The 24015-nt window shown below is 42.3% G+C and overlaps 1 protein-coding gene across 10 annotated transcripts in view; it reads right to left on the bottom strand.

The window, feature by feature from the left end:
* FRMD4A (FERM domain containing 4A) overlaps positions 1–24015 on the bottom strand; it is a 574854-nt gene that overhangs the window by 158394 nt on the left and 392445 nt on the right. For 9 of the 10 annotated variants that reach the window (XM_079106538.1, XM_079106536.1, XM_079106537.1 and 6 more), the window contains one exon: positions 16698–16763. In XM_079106538.1, the coding sequence (XP_078962664.1) occupies positions 16698–16763 (66 nt within the window). Of the gene's footprint in view, positions 1–15716; positions 16535–16697; positions 16764–24015 lie in introns of those variants that run through there. The other variant, XM_079106530.1, reaches the window with a different exon arrangement.

Below are 24015 nucleotides of genomic sequence, written 5' to 3'. Positions count from 1 at the left end.
CCGTATACAAAAGTATATATCCCAAAGCCACACCCCAATTCCCTCCTCCTTCAGCCAAACCCTACCTGTCTCCAGATACTGCTACAGATAATCCCTTCAGGGGGGTTAATCCACTGATTAGGTTAAGACTCTCAAACCCCAATCATTTCTCCTCTGAATCTTCTTATATTGTCTCACACATGAGCTTTTGGGGGACACCTCACATCCAAACCATAAAAGACATTGCCTGTTTTCCTTTAGAGTCTAAAATACTGAGCATAACCATGACATTGAATAAAAGCCATCTGATGATGATGGAGATAAACCATGATTAAGTGCCTTTGGGGCTAGGCTGGAAGAATCACCATTTCTAGAGACATTTTGGGGAGGTCATCACTTATTTGGTCATTCATCTGGACAGAACACTAAAGAAATTGTAGTTATGAGGAAATAATTTTTAAAAAATATTTTTTAGTTGTGGATGGACACAATATCTTTACTGATTTGTTTATTTTTTCTGTGGTGCTGAGGATCAAACCCAGTGCCTCACAGAGGCAAGCGTTCTACCACTGAGCTACAATCCCAGCCCAGGAAATAATTTTTGAATGACCCTTTTCAGTGGTAACCTCAGTCAACCAGATTTCAGCCATGGAATGCCCACCAAAATACTCCAGAAGGACTCTGTAGGTGTAGCTCTAAAGTTCTAGAGTTTAGGTTGAGGCTCCAGTGAATTTGGCATCCAGGTCTGCTCTTCCTCCTGTAAGCTCACAGAATGCCAACAGCTTCACGGATTTCTATGTGGCTGCTCAGACACCTGTCTTGGCTCAAGTTTCATCCAGTTCCAGGTCCACAGCATCACTCGGTGTGTTCAGAAGAGGAGAGAAGACTTGCTGACAGTGGTTGTGATCAGGGAGTGGTGGAAACTCAATGCCAGAGAGATGACTCAGACCTGGGTCAGCAAGCATTGACCCCGCTAGGGGCCTGGCTTCCCCAGCCGAGGTACTGAGTCTGAAGGCTACTGCTGTCTGCAGAGCCAGAATGAAGCAGACCAGCCTGGGAGACACTGACTTCCTGGATGGAGAAACCGGTGTCCCATCCCAGGCAACAAACCAGTAAAATTTCTGTGAAATCAATGATGTAAGGCCTGCTGTGCTTTCTGGGGAAACCAAGACGGGCAGCTTCCCACACCTGCCAAGCATCATTACTGTTTTTGTGCTCATATTTGTCTTTCAAAATGTGGATCATTATCTATTCTTTCCTTACTCTCTTTAAAGACAAGTAGATTCTAAGGCTTAAAGAGGTCATTTGTAAGTCACCATTATGGGCTGAATTGTGTCCCTTCAAAATTCATCATTAAAATCCTAATCCCCAGAACCTAGGACAATGACCGTATTTGGAGAGAGAGCCTGTTGCTGTAGCTGATAAAAACTGATGCTGTAGTAGTTAAAAAGTGGTCTAAGGTCAAAGTTCATGCTTGGGAGCTGTGGACACTTAGTGCCTAAACTTTGGTCTTGTTCTAAAAATCCCAGGTGAAGGCTTAAGATCTGGATGCCTGTATTTTTATGTTGTTTTATAATAAAGAATTAGTTGGCTTTTGTCACTGGTTCCTGGGAGGTTGACACTAAATTTTTAGGATATTCCAAGTCATAGGAGTGCTTTGTTATTTATGAGCCTGAGTTTATGCTAAGAAAATGACTTGTGAAGGAAGCTGTTCACCAGAAAAACCACCATGTGATTAGAGGACTAGACTTTTGTGCCACATGTTACCCACCTGACTACCTAACCCCTAGGAGGGGGAGAGGCTAAGACTGGGTTCAATAACATGTCAGAAAGTCAATCAATCAAAGCTACCTAAGAAACACCAATAAAAACTAGACACCGAGGCTCAGTGGCGCTCCCTGGCTGGTGAACACATCGATGTGTGTGCTGAGATGGTCATATGCCCTGATTCTCTAAGGAGAGAGTGCTGAAGTTCTGCACTGGGGACCTTCCCCAGACGTCACCCTCTGTGTCTCTTCATTTGGTCCTGAGTTGCATCCTTTGTAACAAAATTATCCTAGGTAGCCCACTTCCTGAGTTCAGTGAGTCAGTCCAGTGAATAATTACGGAAGCTGAGGGTGTCATGGAGCTTCCAAATTTGCATCTAGGTACTGAGAGGTGCGGGTGGCCTGAGTTCCCTGAGCTCACAGCTGGCATCTGGAATGAGGGCCACCTTCCTGGTCGCCGAGCTCTTAAACCCATGCTAACTGCAGGTGACTGGTGCCAGAGCTGCACCACGGCACTGGAGCCATACTTCCTTCTTACCCACTTGGTGACGCTGCGCTGCCTGTGCCTTTCACAACCAGAGGCTTTGGGGTCACAGAGTGACTATTTTGCAGCTGAGTGCCTGAAGGCAGAGGTGCTAGGAGGCCAATGAACCCCAAGGTTGACTGAATTTTAGGAATTCAAATAATTACCCCAAGAATAATTTGGTGGGACTGTGGCCCATTCCTAGTTTCCTCTTCCTGCTTCCTGTGTACCATCTAGTCTATGTGCTTGGATTCAAGGAAAACTAGTTCATTTGTCCATTTGTTCCAAATGAGGACAAAGGTTATAAGCTGAAGAAAGAATTTTTTTTTTTTTTTTTTTTTTTTTTTACTTTGCTAGCTATTCATTGATTTGCTTATTCATTCAGTAACATTGACTCAACTTTTGATGGTTATCAGCCACCACTTAATGGGCGCCATGTTCCAGGGACCCAGTACTTGATTCCTTTATCTCTAGGTCTCATCAAAACCCTTCAGGGTAATCATTCCAATTTCTATTCCAGCAATGAAAAAGCTGAGTTTCATAAAGGTAAACACTTCCTAAGGCCACACACCATCCACAGAAAAAAGCAGCCAGGACTTCAATTTGGATCTGACTTTATCCAGAGCATGAGCATTTCCCATATGGCTGGCTCCTCAGCTCTAGCACAACTTTCCATGGGGCAGCGGTGAAATGAGAAACGTAAGACAAATGTGTATCACCTTTTATCCTATTCCAAAGACTGTCCTTCGTTCTGACTTCATATCCTTTATGGTGTGTTTTTCTGTTTTTAGTATATAAATGAAGGTTAAAGTAGATTAAATTTTTAGAATTTTCTCATACCCTTACTTGAGAAAAAAGAAGCTCTTCCAGGGGTTGGGGGGTAGCCCCCTGGTGAAGCACATGTCTTGCATTAGCAAGGGGTTCGATTCCCAGCATGGAAGAGAGGAGAGAGAGAGAGAGAGAGAGAGAGAGAGAGAATGGAAAAACTATTCCAGCCCCACTTCCCTTTTATCTTTAATTTTCCGGTCCTTTGACTCTGCTGTGTAGCACACTGTCTGCAGACAGTCCATGCTCTTCTGTGATGGCCCTGTAGCCTCAATACACCACGTGGTAGGTAAGCACGCCAGTCCCTGAGGCAGCCTGCATTGGGTCAGATTCTGGCTGCCACTGAGCTCTGCTCCCAGGCTCCAACTCAGTAGGGGACAGTGACTGAGAAGTTGCAATTCTAAATTGTCCTCAAGTAAGGCTGATGCTGTTCCTCCAGGACCACACTTTGAGAACTATGGTTTTCAACCAATCATATTGATTCTGTTCCCTTGCCAGTGATCCTCTGAGACTGGGAATGTGAACCACTATGGGTTGGGGTGGAGGGAGGAATTGAAGAGCAGGGAGGGACATCTGGGAGGCTTTTTCCTCCCTAACCAATATGTTATGTGGAGAAACTCCCTTTCCTGCTTCAGGATGTTGTCGCGTGAGGGTGTGGTGCCAGAGCTGCTGGAGTCATCCTGTGCCCTGTTTAGCCATCGCAGGCGGGAAGGACACAGGCCGAGGGCCTGCAGAACATACCTGAATTAGCTGCACCCAGCTTCATGACACTCAAAGTGAAACTGTATGCAAATTTTTGTCTTGTTCCCGAGTGTAATTTAGTGAGAATACCATTGTTGAACTAAGGGTTGTGTGGCAGCTCTGCTCCCTGAGATATATATACCACTTGTGCGTATGTCTATGTGTGTACATGTGTGTCGTGTGCATATATGTGCACCTGTATGAGTGTGCTTGTGTATGCACATGCATGTTAAGATACTGTGTGTGGGCACTCTTATGAGTATAGACATGTGAGTGTAAATGTATATGTGAGTTTGTGTACCTTAGTGTGTTTGTTTGTTCAAGTGTGTGCATAGGAGTCCATGAATGTGTGCTTGATGAACCCAACTTAAAATCAAAGGCATTTTGATATTACAGTATTTGTTAGTCTGTATGTCATTTTATTAATGTCCAAAAGGGAGTGAAAGGCAGTGATTTACCGACAGGTCTCTGAATCTGCTGCTCACACGTGGTAGAGTGAAACTGAAGAATTGGAACACTATTACAGTTGTAAAACACCTTTATATGAAATCTAAAAATATTAGTCTATTGATACTTTTTGCTATTTTATAAATCACTGACACTATTATAAGGAAGGAAGGTCAAAGTAGAGGAATGCTTGTAAAAGATTTTATAATACCAACATCTGGCCCTCTTGATTGTAGCAATATACCTTAAAATCTAGCAACAATTTAAAACTTATGAATTATGTACTATCCTTAAAGGACTTCATGTGAAATTTGAAAACTTCCTTCCCTAAAAGAAAAAAAAAATACACTCTTGATCAGTTAGGACTGGCAGTTGGGTGTTTCTCAGAGAATATGTTCACCCAGGAGTGGGCACACATGGATAGGATTCCAGCAGCCTTAGTCACCCGCTGTTCTGAGCCTGCCAGTAAAGTAGAAGACCTCTGAATGCTCCAAAAGGACCTACTGTGCACCACCACGTGGGGCTAGCACACTGCAATTGCTGTGAAGGATACAGGTCCTATTGGGAAACATGAACTTGATTAAACTTAATACGTGAACTTGTGGTAACCTGAGATGTGGGTAATGGGCTGAGAAATCCAATCACTACTCTGCTTACAAGGGATAGTAACTGCCTTCCATTTTTACTTTCCTGAAAGTCACAGCCAATACAACCCATTTGCATATAATTGTGCTTCAGTATCATTTTACCATAAAGCATTAAGGATGGGGTCACTTATAAAATACTGTGATGCAACCATCTAAATAATGTTTTGTCTATTTTACCCCCAAGAATGATGAGTGATTGGCATGCTTTGACATAACTGGAGCACACAACCTAATCCACTTCTCTAGATGGTTACCTGGATTCTGCACAACTACTGTACATAAATATCCCACCTGTCACCCCATGACCTTGTCATGTGAGTTACAGATGTCATTAGAAGGATGAACAGTGATAACCAGTGTTCATGAAAAGACCAGGAGATGATGGTTGGCAGTTGAGACATTTTTTGACGGACTGTCAACTCATCATTTGTCAAATGAACTCAGGCTGAACTCTATAAATATACCATAAAGCCCTACACACAATCATATGGAAGGCCAAAGTATCAGAATTAAAAGCACTGCAAATTACGTAGCATTTCATGGCCTCCTAAATACTTTGCCCCATGGCTGAGGGAGTTAACATTCCCACTGTACAGATAAAGCATCAAGGGCAAATGGCTTTTCAAGTTAGCAGAGCTACTAAGTGGTTCAGCCTGAGCCTCAGATTCCAGTAAGAGAGCCCCATGATGTGTCAAGGAGTCTGCTGAGCACTTCGTGTGTTCTAATTATTTTAATCCAAATCACAAGTGTATCCCAGGTACTAGCATTAGTTTACAGATTGAGTTAGAGCAGTAAGGATAATGGCAGCTATTGTTCCCTGTGTATAAAGGAAGCCACTGAAGACTAAAGAGGCTAAATAGGCTATGCAATTGGCCAAGGTCATGGAGCAGCTAAGTGCCAGAGTCACGTTTTGAAACCATCTGGCCCCACAGCCTGTGCTCTCCATGTACTTCAGCCTGTTCTTCTTACTCTGGAACCAGGTGGCCTGGTTTTGAATGGGGCCTCTATCATTGACTAGCTGTGCAACTCTGGATAAATTACTTAACCTTTCTGTGCTCCAATTTCCTAAATGGGAATAATTTATTACCTACTTCATAGAATTATGGGGCTGATTAGATGACTTGGCACATATTAAGCTCTTAGAACAGAGTCTGGTACAAAACTAAGTGTTCAATTAGCTATGTAATGATTAATCACTTAAGTTATATGATTTCCAAGGGCATTTAAAATATTATTTATATGATTAAAGCTCAGTTTACACTGCACTATTCAGGAATGTGTCTATCTGCATAAAAAACAATTGTATTTTCTATCATTTGGTGTCTATCTAGAATAGTGATATAAAACCTACAGGTGTCTGCTAAGGCCCTGAGGTGCCTCCCTGTTAAAAGGTGGTAGGGTCCAGGCCCCTCCATTCACATGATACTAGACAAAGGATTTTTCAGCTGGAAGAAGTTTGAGAACTGTTGATCTGGAAGGCTACAGCAGGTCACATGGTTGTTTTTCTCCATTACTATAGATGCAATTCCCTGAATGGTGAAGTTCAGAACCCAGCTCTGCTGGACCCATCCTGGGGGTGGTCATGTTAGACAAAACTACATTCTTCACCTCTTTGATAGTCTATCATAAGATGCAGATTGTGGAGGAACATGAGAGTCAAACCAGAATTCAAACATGATAAGCTGTTGGTGGCTTTCAAGCAGAGAGGCCATAAAGCAGCTCTTCTGGAAGAGTAGTCTGGTTGCACTGTGTAGGGCCCAGTGGGGTGGCCAGAAACATGGACCGAGGGAGGTCCACAAGAATCCGCTTCAGGCCTCCAAGCAAATAGCAGGGACGAGGTGCCTGCAGGGGCTGTCAATCCAGGTGGTAAATGTCAACACTGGGGCAGCAACTGAGTGGCTTATGTGGGGGAAAAAGAACTGGCAAGATGCAAGGGTGGGTATGGCATTGGCAAACAGTAGAAAGCACGGATTCTAAAGCGTGGCCGATTTGGAGACTCAGGGTTCAATTTCAAAGGAGGTGCAAGAGAAAGATGGCCTGGGTTTGATGAGGAGTAGGGTAAGGTGCCTGGGTGAGTGTATGGAGTTGGGACTGCCACGTGTGCGGGTAGTTACAGAGACCCAGGAGGCAGCAAAGGGGTGGGACAGGGACTTTGGCAAAATCTGGAAATCTTCCACACTGCTCTGACAGCTACATTATTAGCTCTGTGCTGAGTGAGTGAGGAAACGGAAAACAGCAACTTAAGGGCTAGGGGGACAGTCCATGAGGGGAGAAGATTTTGGAGGAGACACAGCAGAGCAGAGATCCCCTCAAACTTGCCACCACCTTCCTCCACCACCTCTGCTACCTGACAACACTATTTCTCTCCTGGGAGCAGGACTTTCTTCCCCTCTTTTTCTGGCTGGGTGAGACAAGTCACAGCTCCCCACATCCCTCCAGGTCCCTTCTGACAAGAGAGGACAGGATTCATGGGTAGAAATGCATGAAGAAGGGGAGCTGTCCCAGGCACTATTCCAGTGCAACACTCCGCCTGTTTTAGGAATAGGAAGAATCTGTCACTGGACTTGCAAAGAGCGTGCAGCCTAAAAACTCAGTTATCACTTCTGGACACAGATTCAGCTCAAAGGGAGGGGCAGTCAGATCTGTGTAGCACGGTGTAGGAACTTCAGATATTTACCAAATAAGCTAGCATGTGAATTGGGCAATGTGCCCAAATCAATAATAATTAAAACAACAGCCACAAAACAGTGTCAATCCTAGATGTGTTACTCTCAGACTGCTGTCACCCTGGGCCAGGGTCAGTTTTCTTTTCATTTCCAAACCCTCCTCTGGGGGACGGTGTGTGTTTGTGTGCCTTTCCCTGATGGATACCATGACCCAAGTTTTGTTCAATTGCAGTGTGTGTTCAGTTCATTTTAATCTCCCTCCTCCCTTCTCTTGTCCCTTTATCGGAGAAAAACAAGCAGCATGTAGTTTCACGGTTACCTCCTGAGGGTGCTTATCTGCACAAGTCTAGAGGACAACTGGAAATGGTTTTGCAAAAATAGCATAAAAAATGGTCTCATCAATAAAACAAAAGCAAAACCAAAACCAAAAAAGCAACTTTCTGGAGCATGACCCATTCCAGGAAGGACAGGTGCCATGCTATGCCTTCCCTCCCCTCCATCTCCCTTCACATTTGGTTTGACCCACATGAGACTGTCCTTTTTGGAGGAGAAAGTTGGCCAAATATTGGCAATTTCAAGTGGTTACAGTGACTACATTTAAAAACAGGTTAAAATTAGCATCAAGGGGGAAATGGGGTGCAGAAACAAGAGGAAGAGGTGGAGGAGGGGAGCAAAGAAGGAGGGTTGCTAGGCAACCAGCAGCCTGGACCGGGTCAGTCTGGGAGCAGGAAATGCAGAGATGGCGTCTCTCCTCCCTCGCCCTGCACCTGGCTGAGCTGTCTGGCTCTGGAGCTGTGTGAGTGTGTTGGGGTAGGGACGGAGAGGTCCAAACAGTGGCATCAATCTGCTGCATTCTGACACTTGGCCTTCTCTAACGTCCCCCCAGGGAGACTGAGATTCGCCTTTGTTCTCAACTGTCTCAGAAAGAGAGCTCACCAACTTTTCTATAAAGGCCCTGGCTGGAGAACAGAGATGTACAGCGCTCCCTTTCTCCTCCCCAAGGGGGAACTATTTATCTGTTTGTCCCCACACTGACCAGGTATACATTATGAACTATTTTTTTATTCCTCCATACCACTAAATGAACCTTTGGTTACATGTGGAGTTACCATCACATACTCCATCTATACTCTATATCTTAACATTTATTTGCTTCACTATGTGCCTTTAAAATGTAAAATATTATCAAGCATCCCCAGGGGCTAGAAAGACATCTGTTTTGCTCATTTGGTGGTGTGCCCAGCTTTGCAAGAGAGGAGCCTAATAAATGATGATGGCAATCATGCTGAAGTCTGAGGTCAGCCCAATGCAGTGCTGCTTGACTCCCCTTTGGCTCTTGTTTGATGAGGTGGCCTGGTGGCCTGGGAGGTCCCGGACAGAAGGTTCATAACACTGAGCCCCTCTGTCTGCTCCCAGCCTCTGAGCACAGAATCTAAGTCCTTGGCTGAGACAGTAACTTGGTGAATTCAGCGCAGACAGGAGCAGATGGTAGACATGGATCACGCTTCAGTAGATAGCCCAGCCAGCAAATCAGGACGAGCCCACCTGCCCACCCGGCTCAGTTGAGAAGACAGGGAATCAACTCTATTTTATTTTCCTTCTTGTTTTGGCGATATGTGCTTTGGGGAAATTCCTGGTCTACTTAGTAGAAAATAATCCTTTTACATTTTTACAAAAGAACATTATTCAGCATGGAAGTGGTTCAGGAGGCGGGGTGAGGGTGAGTGTGTACGCAGGTGTGAGCCCTTGTGGACAGAGCCCATGTCTGTTCATTTATTCTATGTAGCACTATTAGAGTTCCATATTTTTTTTCCGATGTCATATACACTTTTTTTTTCTAGCCCTAGCCCTGGTAGGCCAGAATGTTTACTTTGTCCTCAGCGCTACTTTATTCAGAACCCATATGATCTCAACCTACAGGATAATCACAGTGTCATTGTCAGAGAAGAGTGAAGGGAAGGATACAGTTATGTCATCTCCTGCCCTAGAAGGTACTTCACACCTGCCAGCCTGAGGCTCACACATGATGTGAAAATCCTTCGTCCTGTGCCTCATGTGTCGAAATCTTTTCTGGACAGAGAAACTGACTTCAAGGGAATGAGGTGAGCTTGGATACACCCATCTTTAGTTGTACACCTGAGATAAGGTTCAAAGTCTTCAATTCCTATCATTAAGTGGTAGCGGCCAGCCAGAGACCCACATTAAACTGCATCGTGTCTCAGGTTCTTAGTGTATATACCTGTTATGGTGCCATGAAAAGAAAACCAGAAGCCACAAGCTCAAGATGCATTTAGTTACCCAGTTATGTGACTTTGAGCAAGTTATTTAACCTCTGTGATTCTGTTTGCTTATCTGAGCACCTACTTCACACAGTCATTGTGAGGGTTTATCAGATACACTCCACAGAAACTCTAAAAAGAATTATAAAATGTAGTTAGTACTGTGCCAGACATCCAATATGAAATCTGGGCAACTCTCAGTGATCTCGTTATGTTGATAATTTCTTCTCTTGTTATTTTCTCTATCCGTTAGAGATCATCATCCAACAGAAACATAATGTGAGCCACAAAGTGAGCCCAATATACAATTTTAATTTTTTGATGGCAGTATGGCAAAAGGAAAAGAAACAGGTAAGATTAGTTTAAGCCTATATTTTAAGTATAGATTTTCTAATATATACAAAATGCTATCATTTCAATGTGGAATCATCAATGGAAAAATCACTAGTAAGGCATTTTACTTTTTTTATATAAAATCTTTAAAATCTGGCCTGTATTTGATACTTAAGACACATCTTCATCTGCACTGGCCACATCTGGAGCACTTGATGGCCACCTGTGGCTGGTAGCTGCTGTCCTATACAGCGCAGCTTTAAGACCTGTCCTGATCTTCTGTCCTAGGAACACCATGTTACATATAGCAGCAATCTAGATGTTATCTTTAATTCTCTTGAAAACATTGACCAGTTAGTTTGCTCCATTTCTCAGAATCCTGGGGATACTTTGTTCCTCTATTATACTAGATGTGGCAGTTATAAATGTCCTGCCAGTGGCTGCTGAGAGACTGGGTCAGAGGAGGGAAACACAGTTATCTTCAGACAATGTGGAACTTAGAACACAATCTCACATTATGGAGAAACTTCCTACACAGACCCACAGACTGTGGGATGGGGAGGACTCTGGTGTGTGAAGTTTTATCATGAAAAGGAAGAAATCTGGCCAGTGGAGCATAATATCTACTCACTTAAAGTGATGGACAAAGCAGTAAAACAAGACAGTCAAAGGGAAGAAGGCAAAAGTTTCATTTCTCATACTGGCCTGTGTTCCTGTAAGACACGATGTCATAGAATATCCTTAGCCTCCAGGGAACCTAATAAGGAAGGGCCACACCTCAGTCATTCCACTCTAGTGAAAAATCCATCCTATTTTTAAGAAACTCAGGAGAAAGAGTCCAGAACCCTTCCTAGGGACAGGTTCCAGTAGTCTACCTATTGACTCTGTCTGCAAATTTCCCTCAGTCTTCCTTAAATTATTCTCACTATAGCTAAAGCACATAGCCCTTTGTTTATTTTTAAAATGCTCTCCTCCATTCTAATTGGGGTGAGATGGAATCTTAGGGTAGTTTTGATATGCATTTCTCTTATTACTAGAGATGTTGAACATTTTTCCATATATCTGTTGATTGCTTATAGATCTTCTTCTGTGAAGTGTCTGTTCATTTCCTTAGCCCATTTGTTGATTGGGTTATTTGTATACTTGGTGTAGAGTTTTGTGAGTTCTTTATATATTCTGGAAATTAGTGCTCTATCTGAAGTATGAGTGGCAAAGATTTTCTCCCACTCTGTAGGCTCTCTCTTCACATTGCTGATAGTTTCCTTTACTGAGAGAAAGCTTTTTAATTTGAACCTATCCCAGTTATTGATTCTTGCTTTTATTTCTTATGCTAGGGAGTCATGTTAAGGAAGTCTGTTCCTAAGCTGACATGTTGAGATTTGGACCTACTTTTTCTTCTATAAGATGCAGGATCTCTGGTCTGATTCCAAGGTCCTTGATCCATTCCATCTCACTCCAATTAGAATGGTGATTATCAAGAACAGAAGCAACAATAGGTGTTGGCAAGGATGTGGGGAAAAAGGTACACTCATACATTGCTGGAAGGGTTGCAAATTAGTGCAGCCACTCTGGAAAGCAGTGTTGAGATTCCTCAGAAAGCTTGGAATGGAACTACCATTTGACCCAGCTATCCCTCTCCTCGGCCTATACCCAAAGGACTTAAAATCAGCATACTACAGTGATGCAGCCACATCAATATTCATAGTTGCTCAATTCACAATAGCTAGATTGTGGAACCAACCTAGATGCCCCTCAATTGATGAATGGATAAAGTAACTGTGATATATATATATATATATATATATATATAGAGAGAGAGAGAGAGAGAGAGAGAGAGAGAGAGAGAGAAATATTACTCAGGCATAAAGAATAATAAAATTATGGCATTTGCAGGCAAATGGATGAAATTGGAGAATATCATGCTAAGTGAGATAAGACAAAGGATGAATGACCTCAATGATAAGCGGATGATGATACATAATGGGGGGTAGGAGGGAGGCAAGAATGGAGGAAGGAGGGACTGTATAGTGGGATAAGAGGGGTGGGAGGGGTGGGGGGGAAGGAAAAATAACAGAATGAATCAAACACCATTACCCTATGTACATGTATGATCACACAAATGGTACGCCTCTACTTCATGTACAAACAGAGAAACAAGTTGTACCCCATTCGTTTACAATAAAAAAAAAATTTAAAAAAAATTATGGTACTCTGCTTTTTAGGACCTAGCAATTGATATCATGTTAAAGTTTGATCATGAAAAGTTGGGCAGGTCCCCTTAAAGCCAGTGAAGAAACTGAAATGAGTCACACTTTTCAGAAACCAGAAAAAAAAAAAAAATGCTCCTCCAAATACATGTTCACATAAACAATTAAGAAAAATATTTTAAAGGAGCAATGATAAGAAGACAAAACTTGAGAATTTGAGCTTAACACTAAACAAACCCAACACCTCCTTTTCCGGCTACAGCAGCCTCAGGAAGAGGTCAACTCAGAGACATGGATGATGCTGGCCTCTCTCATTCTGATGAAAGCTTTTTGAGTAAATTTGGAAATGGTGGAAACAATTTCAGATGACAGAGCAAAAGACACTGCCTGCAAACTGGACTGAACAGTGACCTGGCTGTGTGATCTGCCACCTACATATCCACGGCCTGCTCCTGAACATTCACCCGGTCCTTTCAGCTGCTCTTAATGGAATTTAAGAACTTAAGGAGATACATGGCAAAGACACAGGTGTCAGGAAATTGCCTGTGGATTAAGGAGTAATTTCTAATACGTGCACAGCTGACCTTCTGCCCTCCCGCATTATGGGCAATGTGCAATTTACAGGGAACAATCAGAGATTTGGAAGCATAGATTTCACTTAGTAATCTCAAAGTGCTGTGGAGAATAAACATTAAATATTAGAATTACTGCCATTTTTCTTTGTAACCCAGAGAAAGGAACTGTTATGCTCAGAGAGGTCAGGATTACACCACTGCATGGAATTATCTGCATGGCTGGCTGTTTCCCAGCATCCTCCGGAAGGCAAGCGACTCTTGACAGTGGCCAGCCAGGGAGTGAGTTGCTGAAGCCATGGTGTTTACGCTGGAGGCAGCCTCCTGCTTCTGAAGCCTGTGTGCAGGCTTGGATGAGTCTCCTTCCCGGCTAGCTAGTAGCTGCAAACTATACCTGGCGCTTCTGCCACTTCTTATGAATGTTTTGTCAGACGATCACCTTGTATAAACGAAGTCACCTTGTTAAAAACTCTGCTTCTCTGTAGGAGACCAACACTTCCTCCAAACCAGCCTCCCCACCTTACAAAGCTTGGTAGGAAAATGCAGGTGCCTTTTCCATCTCTCCCCTTCCCTATAATCACAGGCCAAAAGATCTCAAAAGGCACCAATTAGTTCAAGGTTTATGACAAAAATTCCAAAATTATTCTTAACAACAACACTTTTAATACTTCATGTATTTTGGTGACTAAAGTATAAATGACTGAAAGTTATCACCCTACAAACACAGAACACCAAAATGTTATGTGCTATTTAAAACCTAGAAAAGGGTCCAAAGTTGCAGAATAGGGACTGCCTTTGGAAAAGATTCTGCCTTGTATTTCTGGACAACAGAACTTTGTAGAGGAGAAATAAAATTCATGTATTTAAGTTGGGTTTTGTCCATTAGTTTTAACCTTCTTTCTCCAAGTTTTGCTAAAGCCCACTCTGCAATGGACGTTAGAATCTTTCCATAAACACACACCCACACACACATTTTTTTAACAACAACAAAAAAACTCTTTTCCTGCTTTCCTTCTCTCTCTCTCTCTCTCTCTCTCTCTCTCTCTCTCTCTCTCTCTTTCTTAGAGACAGGATCTTGCTGAGTTGGTGAGGGCTTTGCTGAGTTGGTGAGGGCTTTGCTAAATTGCTGAGGCTGACTTTGAACTTGTAATCCTCCTGCCTCAGTCTTCTAAGCCACTGGGACCATAGGCACACGCTACTGTGCTGGGCTACACATAATGTTTCATGTGTGCTAAACAAGTCCCCTGCCAAGCAGTTGTTACTATGGCAAGAAGTCCTTGAAGGAAGTAACAGGGAGGCATCTGAAGGTTTGTACATTCTTTCATTCAACAAATTTTTATTTAGTGAAATCAGGTGCCAGGCATTGTCCTGGGTACTAGGGACTCAAGACACAGGCCCAACCCTCAAGATGCTGGGGGCTCTGGGAAATGGGAAAAAGTCAACAAGCAATGGTGACAAGGCTTGATCCTGTTGGAAGAGAAAAACAGGGCGGCAGTAGCTAAAACCCAGATGCGGGGAGGGTGGTGGGAGGCTCGGGAAAAGCCTCTAGGGTTGGGTGGGGGAGTGTCCTGAATGGAAACTAGCCAGGCCGAGGGGAGGGGAGTGAAAGAAAGCCTTCTAGGAAGAGGGAATTCCATGCAAAGTGTATCCCATCCAGGGGTGGCAAGAGCACGGGTTCCTCTTGCTTGACCTAATTCAACAGTTTCTTGATTTTGCAGTGTTGAGGTCAACAGTTCCCAAATGTGCACATCAGTAACTAAACATATTTTCTGTGACTCAATTCTATCCAGGCTGCCCCCATTCAGATTTTCCCAGGCCAAGGTGCAGTAACTGGACTGCCATTCAAAGTCTCATTTCCTGCCCAGAAGATGGCCCCCGTCTCAGGCCCCAATCGTGGATTTAGGAAAAGCCTATAAAACATACCAGAGAGACCACTCACCAATAAACTCTTCACCCTAATTCCTAACAATACAAAGCATCGGATGTGGGTCAGTGAGAGATTCTGCTAATTGGAAAGGTTTTGCTTAACTTATTAGTTTTCCTTTATTGCTCCACTCGCCCTCATCCAAACACAAGTCGGACTTTTAACAAGACCGGAGGCCATAGAATCTAGCCTAATAAGGACATAACCTACGATATGGGATAACTATGCACAGGAATAAGTTCATCATAGCATTTACTTGCAATAGTGGAAAAACAATTTTTAAAAAATACTTAAAAGTACCCAAATGGATGGAAGATTAGATAATAATAGTGTATCCATTTCTGGAAATTTTGCAGTTCTTAACAAAGATGACAATTCATAGTGTGTTGGAAAATGTTAGCAAAAGACAGTGTTAAGCAGAAAAAGAAAATATATAGAATCATACAACCATTATGATTACAACTGGGCTGGGGTTGTGGCTCAGTGGTAGTGCACTCACCTAGCACATGTGAGGCACTGGATTCGATTCTCAGTACCACATAAAAAATAAATAAGTAAAATAAAGGTTTGTGTTCATCTACATCTATAATTTTTTAAAAAAATTAAAAATAAATAAATGATTACAACCGTACAAAAAATATAAATATGAAAAATACTGGAAAGAATTGCACCAAAATGAGAACAGTAGTTGAATTAGTGTGATGTGATTATGAGTTTTTCCCTAGTTTCTCTATTTCCTTTACTGCAATTATAATGCCTTTAGAATCAACTCTTAAAAGTTTGCAGTCTCAAAGTACCAGCTCTTACCGTTTGCAATCTGAGCATTTTTAAATCCTAGCAGCATGTACAAGACACCAGAGACTGTCTGCACATGAATCTCTACTCTGCAATGCACTAATTTCTCTGGGAACGAGACAGTGGGCAGCATGCCAGATCTCTGATGAACTGTAGCATCTTTCTGGCAAAATGTCCTGGGGGACAAGATGCAACTCCCTCAGAACCTGAGACAGACATTTGAGAACATCAGCCAAGTGGAGTTATAAAAGTTGAAGATGAACAACAGATTTTAGAGCTCTTTAAATCAGGTTCAGAAACATCACCATTTTTTAGGTTCTGGGAAAAACAATCCTCTTCTTCAAGAACAAGGTGAGCAAGACTAGGGTCTGTGATGCTAATGATTTCTCTGACTTTTCTGACCCCAATGTGTTCTCAGTTTGGGGAAAAATTGGCTGATTTCCTGTGTCTCAGCTTCTCCAGATGTTCACCAGTGAAGGTGACGTCCACCCACTGGATGGGGGAAGGGAGGGGGTCACTTAGACCTTGGAGGGAAGACAGAGCACAGAGACTGTTCCTTTTCCTTACAACTATGAGAGCTCAACTTGGAAAGAATGAACTGTTTTCTATCCCCTCTGACCGAGGGAGACTAAATCAGTTTTAGTTACAGCAAGAGTTATTATTTAGGTTCCATTACAGTTAACTCCTTCTGAGCAGAGAGAATAGCTAATGGCAGTTGTGGAATTTCCTTTTCTAGAGATTGGAACAATAGGTTAGATATACATCTGGCCTTGAATGCCTGAGGTACAGTGTCCACAGAAACTGACTGAACAAAAATAGCACACACACAAAACTCATGGTGTGTCCTTGCCATTCTCCCACAGATTTTAATAGAAACTTAAAAACAGTTGACATTGTTCCCGTCCACCCCCCACCCCCCAACCCCCGCTGAAGCAACTTTTGAATCTCATTAAACTCAGAAGAAACTTTGAAGGTTGACCAGAAAAAATTTACCTGTACTAGGAGTTCCAGCTTCCTGTCATCAAGAAGATGGACTTGACATCGACGGCCCTCCGTCATCTACAGGGGAAGAGAAATGGTGGTCACTGAGAGTCTAGAACTCAAAGGGTCAGAGGGTCCCAAGCTGGACTGTTTGCTTCATTCATTCATTCATTTGAAAATCTTTATTGAGTGCTTCCTATGTACTGGGTGCTATTCGGGGAGCTGGGTGTACAGTGTCACACAAGGACATGTCTCTGACTTTGTGGAACTTACATTCTCATGGAGGAAGCATGAAATAAATTGGCAAATACATGTAGAACATACCACCAAGTGGTGGTAAGTGTTAGTCATTCTTTATTCCCTCTTCTATTCAATAACCATATGGACATGAGTGAGGTGATCTCCAGGGAGCAGATAGCCCCCATCTGGCAACTGAATTTGACTTCTGGGTTAGCTAAGCATCTCCTCTCCTCATATACGACTGAGTCCCCGCAGTGCTGTCATTAATGACAGGGGAACCTTGGAGATAATGCCTCCAGATAACCCTGATCTTGTCCCTTGTGCCTTTCAGGACTGCTCTCTTTGAGCAGTAAAACAGAAAGGTAGGCACTGAGACCATCACTGGGAGACTGCAGTCTAGACTTGGCACTGATGGTTACAACTGCAGGATTTTGTTCACCTCTGCACCCCAGTCTCATGTACAAAAAAAAAAAAATGGGCTGGGTCTGATGACATGCTGGTGAAGGTGTCAGCGAGCTTTCTGGAAGAATGGAGCCCTGATCTGTAGCACTTGCTAGAGTCCTGGCATCGCCCTCACAAACATTCCTCTGAAGAGCAAGTCAGGTGGCCACGGCTCTGGCCATAAACTGACTTGTTGCACACCAAACACCTTCACTACATCTGAAGTCAGGTTCCTGGCGTGACAATGCTGACCGTGTATCCAACATCACATAAAATAATCTTGAGAGTGCAGATAATGGCAAAGTGTAGTAAAATAATCTGGAAGTGATGTCCTTTGAATTTGACCTTTGCTTTTAAAATAATGCATTTAATTATGGACTTATACAATTTAATTTTAACAATGGCTATGTTTGACAACTGGCACCCTGTTGTAATTCTTGCAAATGTAGCAATCAGCTCCCAGAAAGTGGTGTGAGTTGCTTCCACACACTGTGTAGGTCAGATGACCCATAGGGTTCCTTCCTGCCCAGTACTTTACATGAATTAACAGTGCTCTCAAAAGACACCTTTCCCCCAGTGACCAGTCATCTTAAACAGATCAAAAGAAAGGACACATATAAGAAGATCCTGGCACCGTCCCATTGCATGGTCACAAGTCCTCATGAGCACTCTGTCCAGGGAAGGTGGAAAAATCTTCTGTTCTTATTCAACAGGATTAATTCTCTGACTATGAGCATGTCTGAAGCTCTCCTAGAGCCCTAGGAGAAAATTCCCTTACTCCTTCCTCAAAGCAGTCAGCCCCTCGGGCTTCCATCAAGTCTGAGTTCCCCAGTTTTAGGATCTTGATCAAAATGCATGGAACTGGAAAGAACTGTGCTAAGTGAAATAAACCAGTCCCCCCAAACCAAAGGTCGAATGTTCTGTCTGATCTGCAGATGCTGACACACAATAAGGGGAAAGGAGAATAAAAATTCATTGGATTAGACTAAGGGGAATGAAGGGAAGGAAGGGGGGATGGGAATAGAAAAGACAGTGGAATGAATGGGACATAACTTTCCTATGTCCATATATGAATACATGACCAGTGTAACTCCACATCATGTACAACTGAAAGAACGGGAAGTTATATGCCATGCATGTACAATATGTCAAAATACACTCTATTATCAGGTATATCTAAAAAGAACAAGTAAAATGTACTTAAAAAAATAACAAGAACAAAACAGCTTGGTCTGCTTGGATAAACCTAATCTCAAAGCCTCTTGATTTGAATGACTCAGTCATCAAACTTCACATATTCACAGGCACTCTAACGAAGAGATTTAAATGGGCTAAAAGTGACGCAAATCTTTAGCCCAAAGGCTTGCGTTTTGCACGAACAAGCCAGAACACACAGCTATGGGCCTGAGATGGGTTTATGCAAGGTTCTGACTCTTTGAACTCAAGGTTGGGTGTTAATTGCTTCAGTAAAAAAACAGGCTCAAAGTCCTATTAGAATCCATCAACCTTGCACATAGTAGGCATCCTAATTGATTGACTTAATTTGAAAAAAGTACATTACTTCTTTTTAATCAATCAATCTACAATCAAGAATAATGGAAGTTGTTACAATTTTAAATAGACCAAAAATCTGTGCTGCCATACTAATACGCATAAAAGATTCATTTATAATGAAAAAAGACACTAGGTACAAAATGTTGATTTCAAATTTCAATAGGGCAATTAATAGCAACTACATAGGTACTCTGGATAAAAATTTAGTCACAGAATTCTGCTCTCACTAGGAAGTTTAATAAAGTGGAAGTTCTAGGAAGGAAAATGGTACCACCACTGAGCATATTATTTTGAAATGTAAAAAAGATATATTTATCACGGGTTTGAGAAAATTCTCCAAAGCACAAGGATTGGAAGAGTTTTATGCAAGAAAGTCTGCTTGTCCTCTCTATCTTTCAAACACAAAGTGTCGAGCTTCATTACACTGTAATAGTTTGAGAGTATACATGTTTTCAAGTTATGTGCTCAGGTTTTACCAAATTTCATGAAAACAATTTGGTATCTGAAAGAAATTACTATATCAAATAAAGTTTAATCACAGTAATTTTTAAAAAAAATGGGTAGTACAGCATTTTCTCAAACTATTTCCAAGCATGTAAAGTTCAGACTTAAAACTGTTAACCCAAGGGTCTTATTTTCATCTAAAAAAAATAAAACTTTCATTAAGTTACTTGATGCACTGTGTATGGAGATGCTGGTATCTATTCCTCCGAATTTTGCAAACCTGCTCTAGATTTTAATGCCTCCCTTGCGGAAAGCAAAATCTACCTGCAAGAAACTGGTACAAATAAATGAGCCGGAACAGAAACTTGCGTTTGAATCATGATGTTTTTCAAGGTGCGACCTTCTTTTGACAGGACTGGCGGGGTTTGCTTCTCAAAGCGCAGTGTTTGCTATTCCATTCTCTAGTCAGAATGGAGTTCCCTATTTTCATCAGCGGTTCAGAAAAGGTTCATCCTCGTGGGTGTGTACAAAGAAAGCGGAGACATCTGTAGCTTTGTTTGGCTTGCCAGGCATAGTGAAAATTTCTTCTGAATACTAACAATTGTAAAATAATACTGCTTTTTTTTTTTTTCCTTTCATTTTCAGCTGCTCAGGCACAATCGGAGCCCTGGCATCACCCTCAAAGGAAATCCTTTGGAGAACAAGGCTTCGCAGAGACGTCAGCTGGCTACCATCCCAACCATAAATCATCTTGCTGCAAAAAAGTTCTATACCAAGCACAGGCCTGCCAAGTGCTCTGTGCCTCTAAGGGATATATGAAAAGAGTAATTTTGAAAGTGAGGTGTCCTCCCCAATTTATTCAACTTTGCTATTAACGTTACACTCCTAATCATCAAGACCGCAACAGTAAGGGGAGATACATATGATTCTAACATAAGTGGGCATAGCAGAACATGAAATGATATGTGTGCTATAAAGTAGCCAATAAAATTGTCATGCAAATGGATGGGGATTAGAAGGTAAAAATCAAAATAGTTGATGCACTAGGGTGGAGGTTCCTGGGTAGTTCCTCTCCACCCCACCCAAATATTATTTCTCAACTTGTTCCTTTTTTTTTTTTTTTTTTCTTTCTTTCTTCAATTAAAAAAGGGCTGAAAAAGAAACTTTATCTAGAAAGAAGAATGAGATTGTTTGAAGCCAGGCATAGGCAATGGAGCCTGACAAGATTCTTAATCAGTCAATTCACTTAGATGGCTTCTATTTTAACATGTAAAATCAAGTTTCTGAATTTAAAAATGAGAATTAGAGATGTCACATAGTCCAAATATTCAAGACTGAATGTCTAACACATTCCCTCCCTATAGAGAATAATAGGTAGCCAACTGGGACCAGAAGTGATTCCTGGAGTTCAGAAACTGGGAAGTGGGAGTTCATAAATACCTATGTCAATGGGTGTCCATCTGACAGTCCCAGTGGTGCAGGGACTATTGCTCAAATGTGACAGGGGAGTCCCCTCTTTGGGGTCTGACTAAAAAAAAAAAAATCAACAAATAATTGGTGAAAATACAAATAACTAAATAGTAATGACAACTCCCTAAATGGTGGCTTCAGAATACTTTGTAAGGAGAGGTGCAAGGTGCCCAGTTCAGAGTATGGATTTGCTTTTTTCTGACTGAGGTTCAGATTTGCAACAGTCACAACACGGCAACCCTGAAAGCATTCTGCTGCCCTCACCACGCGGGGATATAGAAGGCAATGGAATTCAAGGTTTGGCCAGTCCTTTCTTAAAGACACTATAAACATTCTGAGTGGGAAAATCTCAGATATATTTTATTAAGAATATTTTCTCTTCCAATACAAAACCAAGTCCACCCCATTTTCATGTGCTTCTTATTATCACTTTTTTCTCCATACCACATATTTTTCTCTCTGTCTTAAGGAGTTCAGCCACTGCTTAGATGTCCTCTCTTTCTCCCTTTCTTGCTCCTCAACAAATAATTCACATACCATGGTATATATATATGCAGGAACAGCTCTGGAGACATAATCCTAGTTTTGCTGTTAATGGTATTTTTATAGAAACCAATGCAATTGTACAAATGGTACACATCCATTTGAAAATAACAGATCCTGAACTCAAAAAAAAAAGAAGCATGGTTTAAAATCAAAACTAAGCCAGGCACTGTGGAGCATGCCTGCCATCTCAGCAACTTGGGAGGTTAAGGCAGAAGGATCTCTAGTTTGAGGCCAGCCTGGGCAACTTGGCAAGACCCTGTCTCAAAGCAAACAAACAAATAAAAAGGGCTAAGCTCATTTGTAAAGTGCTAGCCTCGCATGTGTGAGAAGGCCCTGGGTTCCATCCTCAGTACTACAAAAAATAAAAAATAGGAAAATAAAAACTGAAAAAAATAGTCAGTTGACAAGTTATTATATTTTCTCAGTGTTTTGAGATAATTTACACTGCAACTGTTATGGTGAAGATGTTGGAGGCAGGGGGTGGGAAGGGGATGGGCAATGGAGGATAGCTCTGTAGGGTAATGCCCACAAGCCTGTAAGAAAGTTTTAACCTAGTTACCACATGCCTACTTGTTTGTCTCCGTGCAAAATAAGCTTCTGACTTGTGACTCACATTCATTTTTCAGACAATATATTTATGAGACAACAAAATTTAAAAAAATATTAATGACTCAGGATGACACAAAATGAAGAAATAACATCTCCAAGACATATTTGATTTAGGAAAATTACCAATAGTCTCTAAATAACCCCAAATGCCATCTTTGGAAACTTTATCATCAAACTAAAAATTCAGAGCTCAAAAGCATCCGAGCCAAGCCCAAACATGGAGAATTGCTTCTTACAGCAAATCCTTCCTGCACGGATTCCCTTAAACCACGGGCCAACCTAAGGATGCCGGATGCATTACAACAGCACCTCACAATCTGCCCTTTGACCCAGGCTGTTCTGTGGCTCTGAAGGAAATTCCAAGGCTATGACTACAACTTCCAAGTACAACTCATTGTTGGAGCCCAGCTTTCTGGGTCACCTCAACTGCATCACATTCCTCTCTCCACTCAGAAAAACAAACGCCTGAGGACCAATCTAGGTACCAAAAAGCTACAAGATCATGAACTCTCAATACTCATGGGCACTTCCTACCTAGGAGGAAATGAATGAAGAGTTGCTCATTCACTGCAACTCCAGAAATTCTAGCTGGCAAATTTGCAGACATGGAGGACTTTGGGTCATTTAAATTTGTTAGAAATATCCAACCCATTCCCTGCCCACTCTGAATTTGTACTGTGGCCACAAGAGATGTGACAGTGGTGGGTACAAAGACCTCTGCTCAGAACCGTTAATGTTTAAAGGGATAGTGTCCATTTTTATTATACAGTTTCCTCTCTGCCTGATTTATCTCAAACTCACTTTCTAAAAAAAAAATAAAAAGTTATCATTTAAAAATCAGATGAGAGTGTGAGAGTGGAAGGAAAGGTAGTACAAGTGCTGCACATCCGGAGTCTCATTCAGAGAAACTGACTTTGTCCTTATCTTGTTCCATGACCTTTGGCAAATTATTCCCCCTCTGTCATTATCCTGACTCCTCCACACTCAGATCACACACGGGAGTGCCTCTGAGGCTGTTGAAAACAGCGGTAGTTTATAAAACCCAAATGAAAATTCTTGAGTGGCTCTATGAGAAACAAATTCACATGAAAATGCACAGTAACATAAAGGTTGAATGGGCAACGCTCTCTTCCAAGCTCAACCTGCTGTGCGTGCCTTGGATGAGGCTGGAGCTGGGGACAGTGCCGTCACAGAGGATCTTCGGTAAATGTATTCTAGTGATTCAGCTGCTGCTTGGGTTTCTCTTTGCCTACAGCCAAAAGAAATTGGGTTTTCTCTGATCAAGCAAAAAGAGAAGCTATGCTGTCATGGGCTGCACTCAGGGCACCAGGACAGAGAAGAGCTGCTGCACCTAAGAGGCCCTGATGCCACCGACAGGAGGACCCAGTAGCCAGGATGCATTCAAGCCACAATTCCTGTGAGATAATCAATTTAATCCTCTCTGCATGATACTGCTCGGTCCAGTGTCTGAAAACACTGATCATTAGTCTTTGGGCCTAAAATCCAGAAAACAGGGCATGGATGTGGGCAGGAAAGTCGGGGGGACAACCAGGGGTCTTACTGATGATCTCTGGGTCATCTCACAAGTAGGAAACCCTGAACTAAAGCTCAGCTATGGGAGATGGGGCAGGAAGGGATGCTTCCCACCTCTCAATGAAACATCCCAACTGAGGACAAGCTATGGGTGCAGATGTTGGGCAGGTGCATCTCAGATGTGGAAGGCCAAGGCTTGGATGATGTGTACTGACCCAGAGGCCAGAGTGGACAATCACCCTCTCTGTGCCTGGCAACCAACACACTGACTAAATGGTCAGGAGAAATGGATACTAGGAGATCCAAATGCACAGGCCCCAGAGTAGAGCAAACTCCTGGAGGCCACCGCATGGAGTGCAGAGCAGTAAAGCCATCGGTGGTGCTGACTGCCTCCATGCAGAGAGTGCTAAAGAACAGCTACTTGATTGTCTCGACTGGGTTCTGCCTCTGCCTGTCCCAAATGCACACACTCATTAAAACATATTCACCCTGA

Source organism: Sciurus vulgaris (genome assembly GCF_902686455.1).
Source record: "Sciurus vulgaris genome assembly, chromosome: 12".
Lineage (NCBI taxonomy): Eukaryota > Metazoa > Chordata > Mammalia > Rodentia > Sciuridae > Sciurus > Sciurus vulgaris.
Note: the sequence above shows the minus strand (reverse complement) of the source record. Positions and strands in the feature narration are given on the sequence as shown.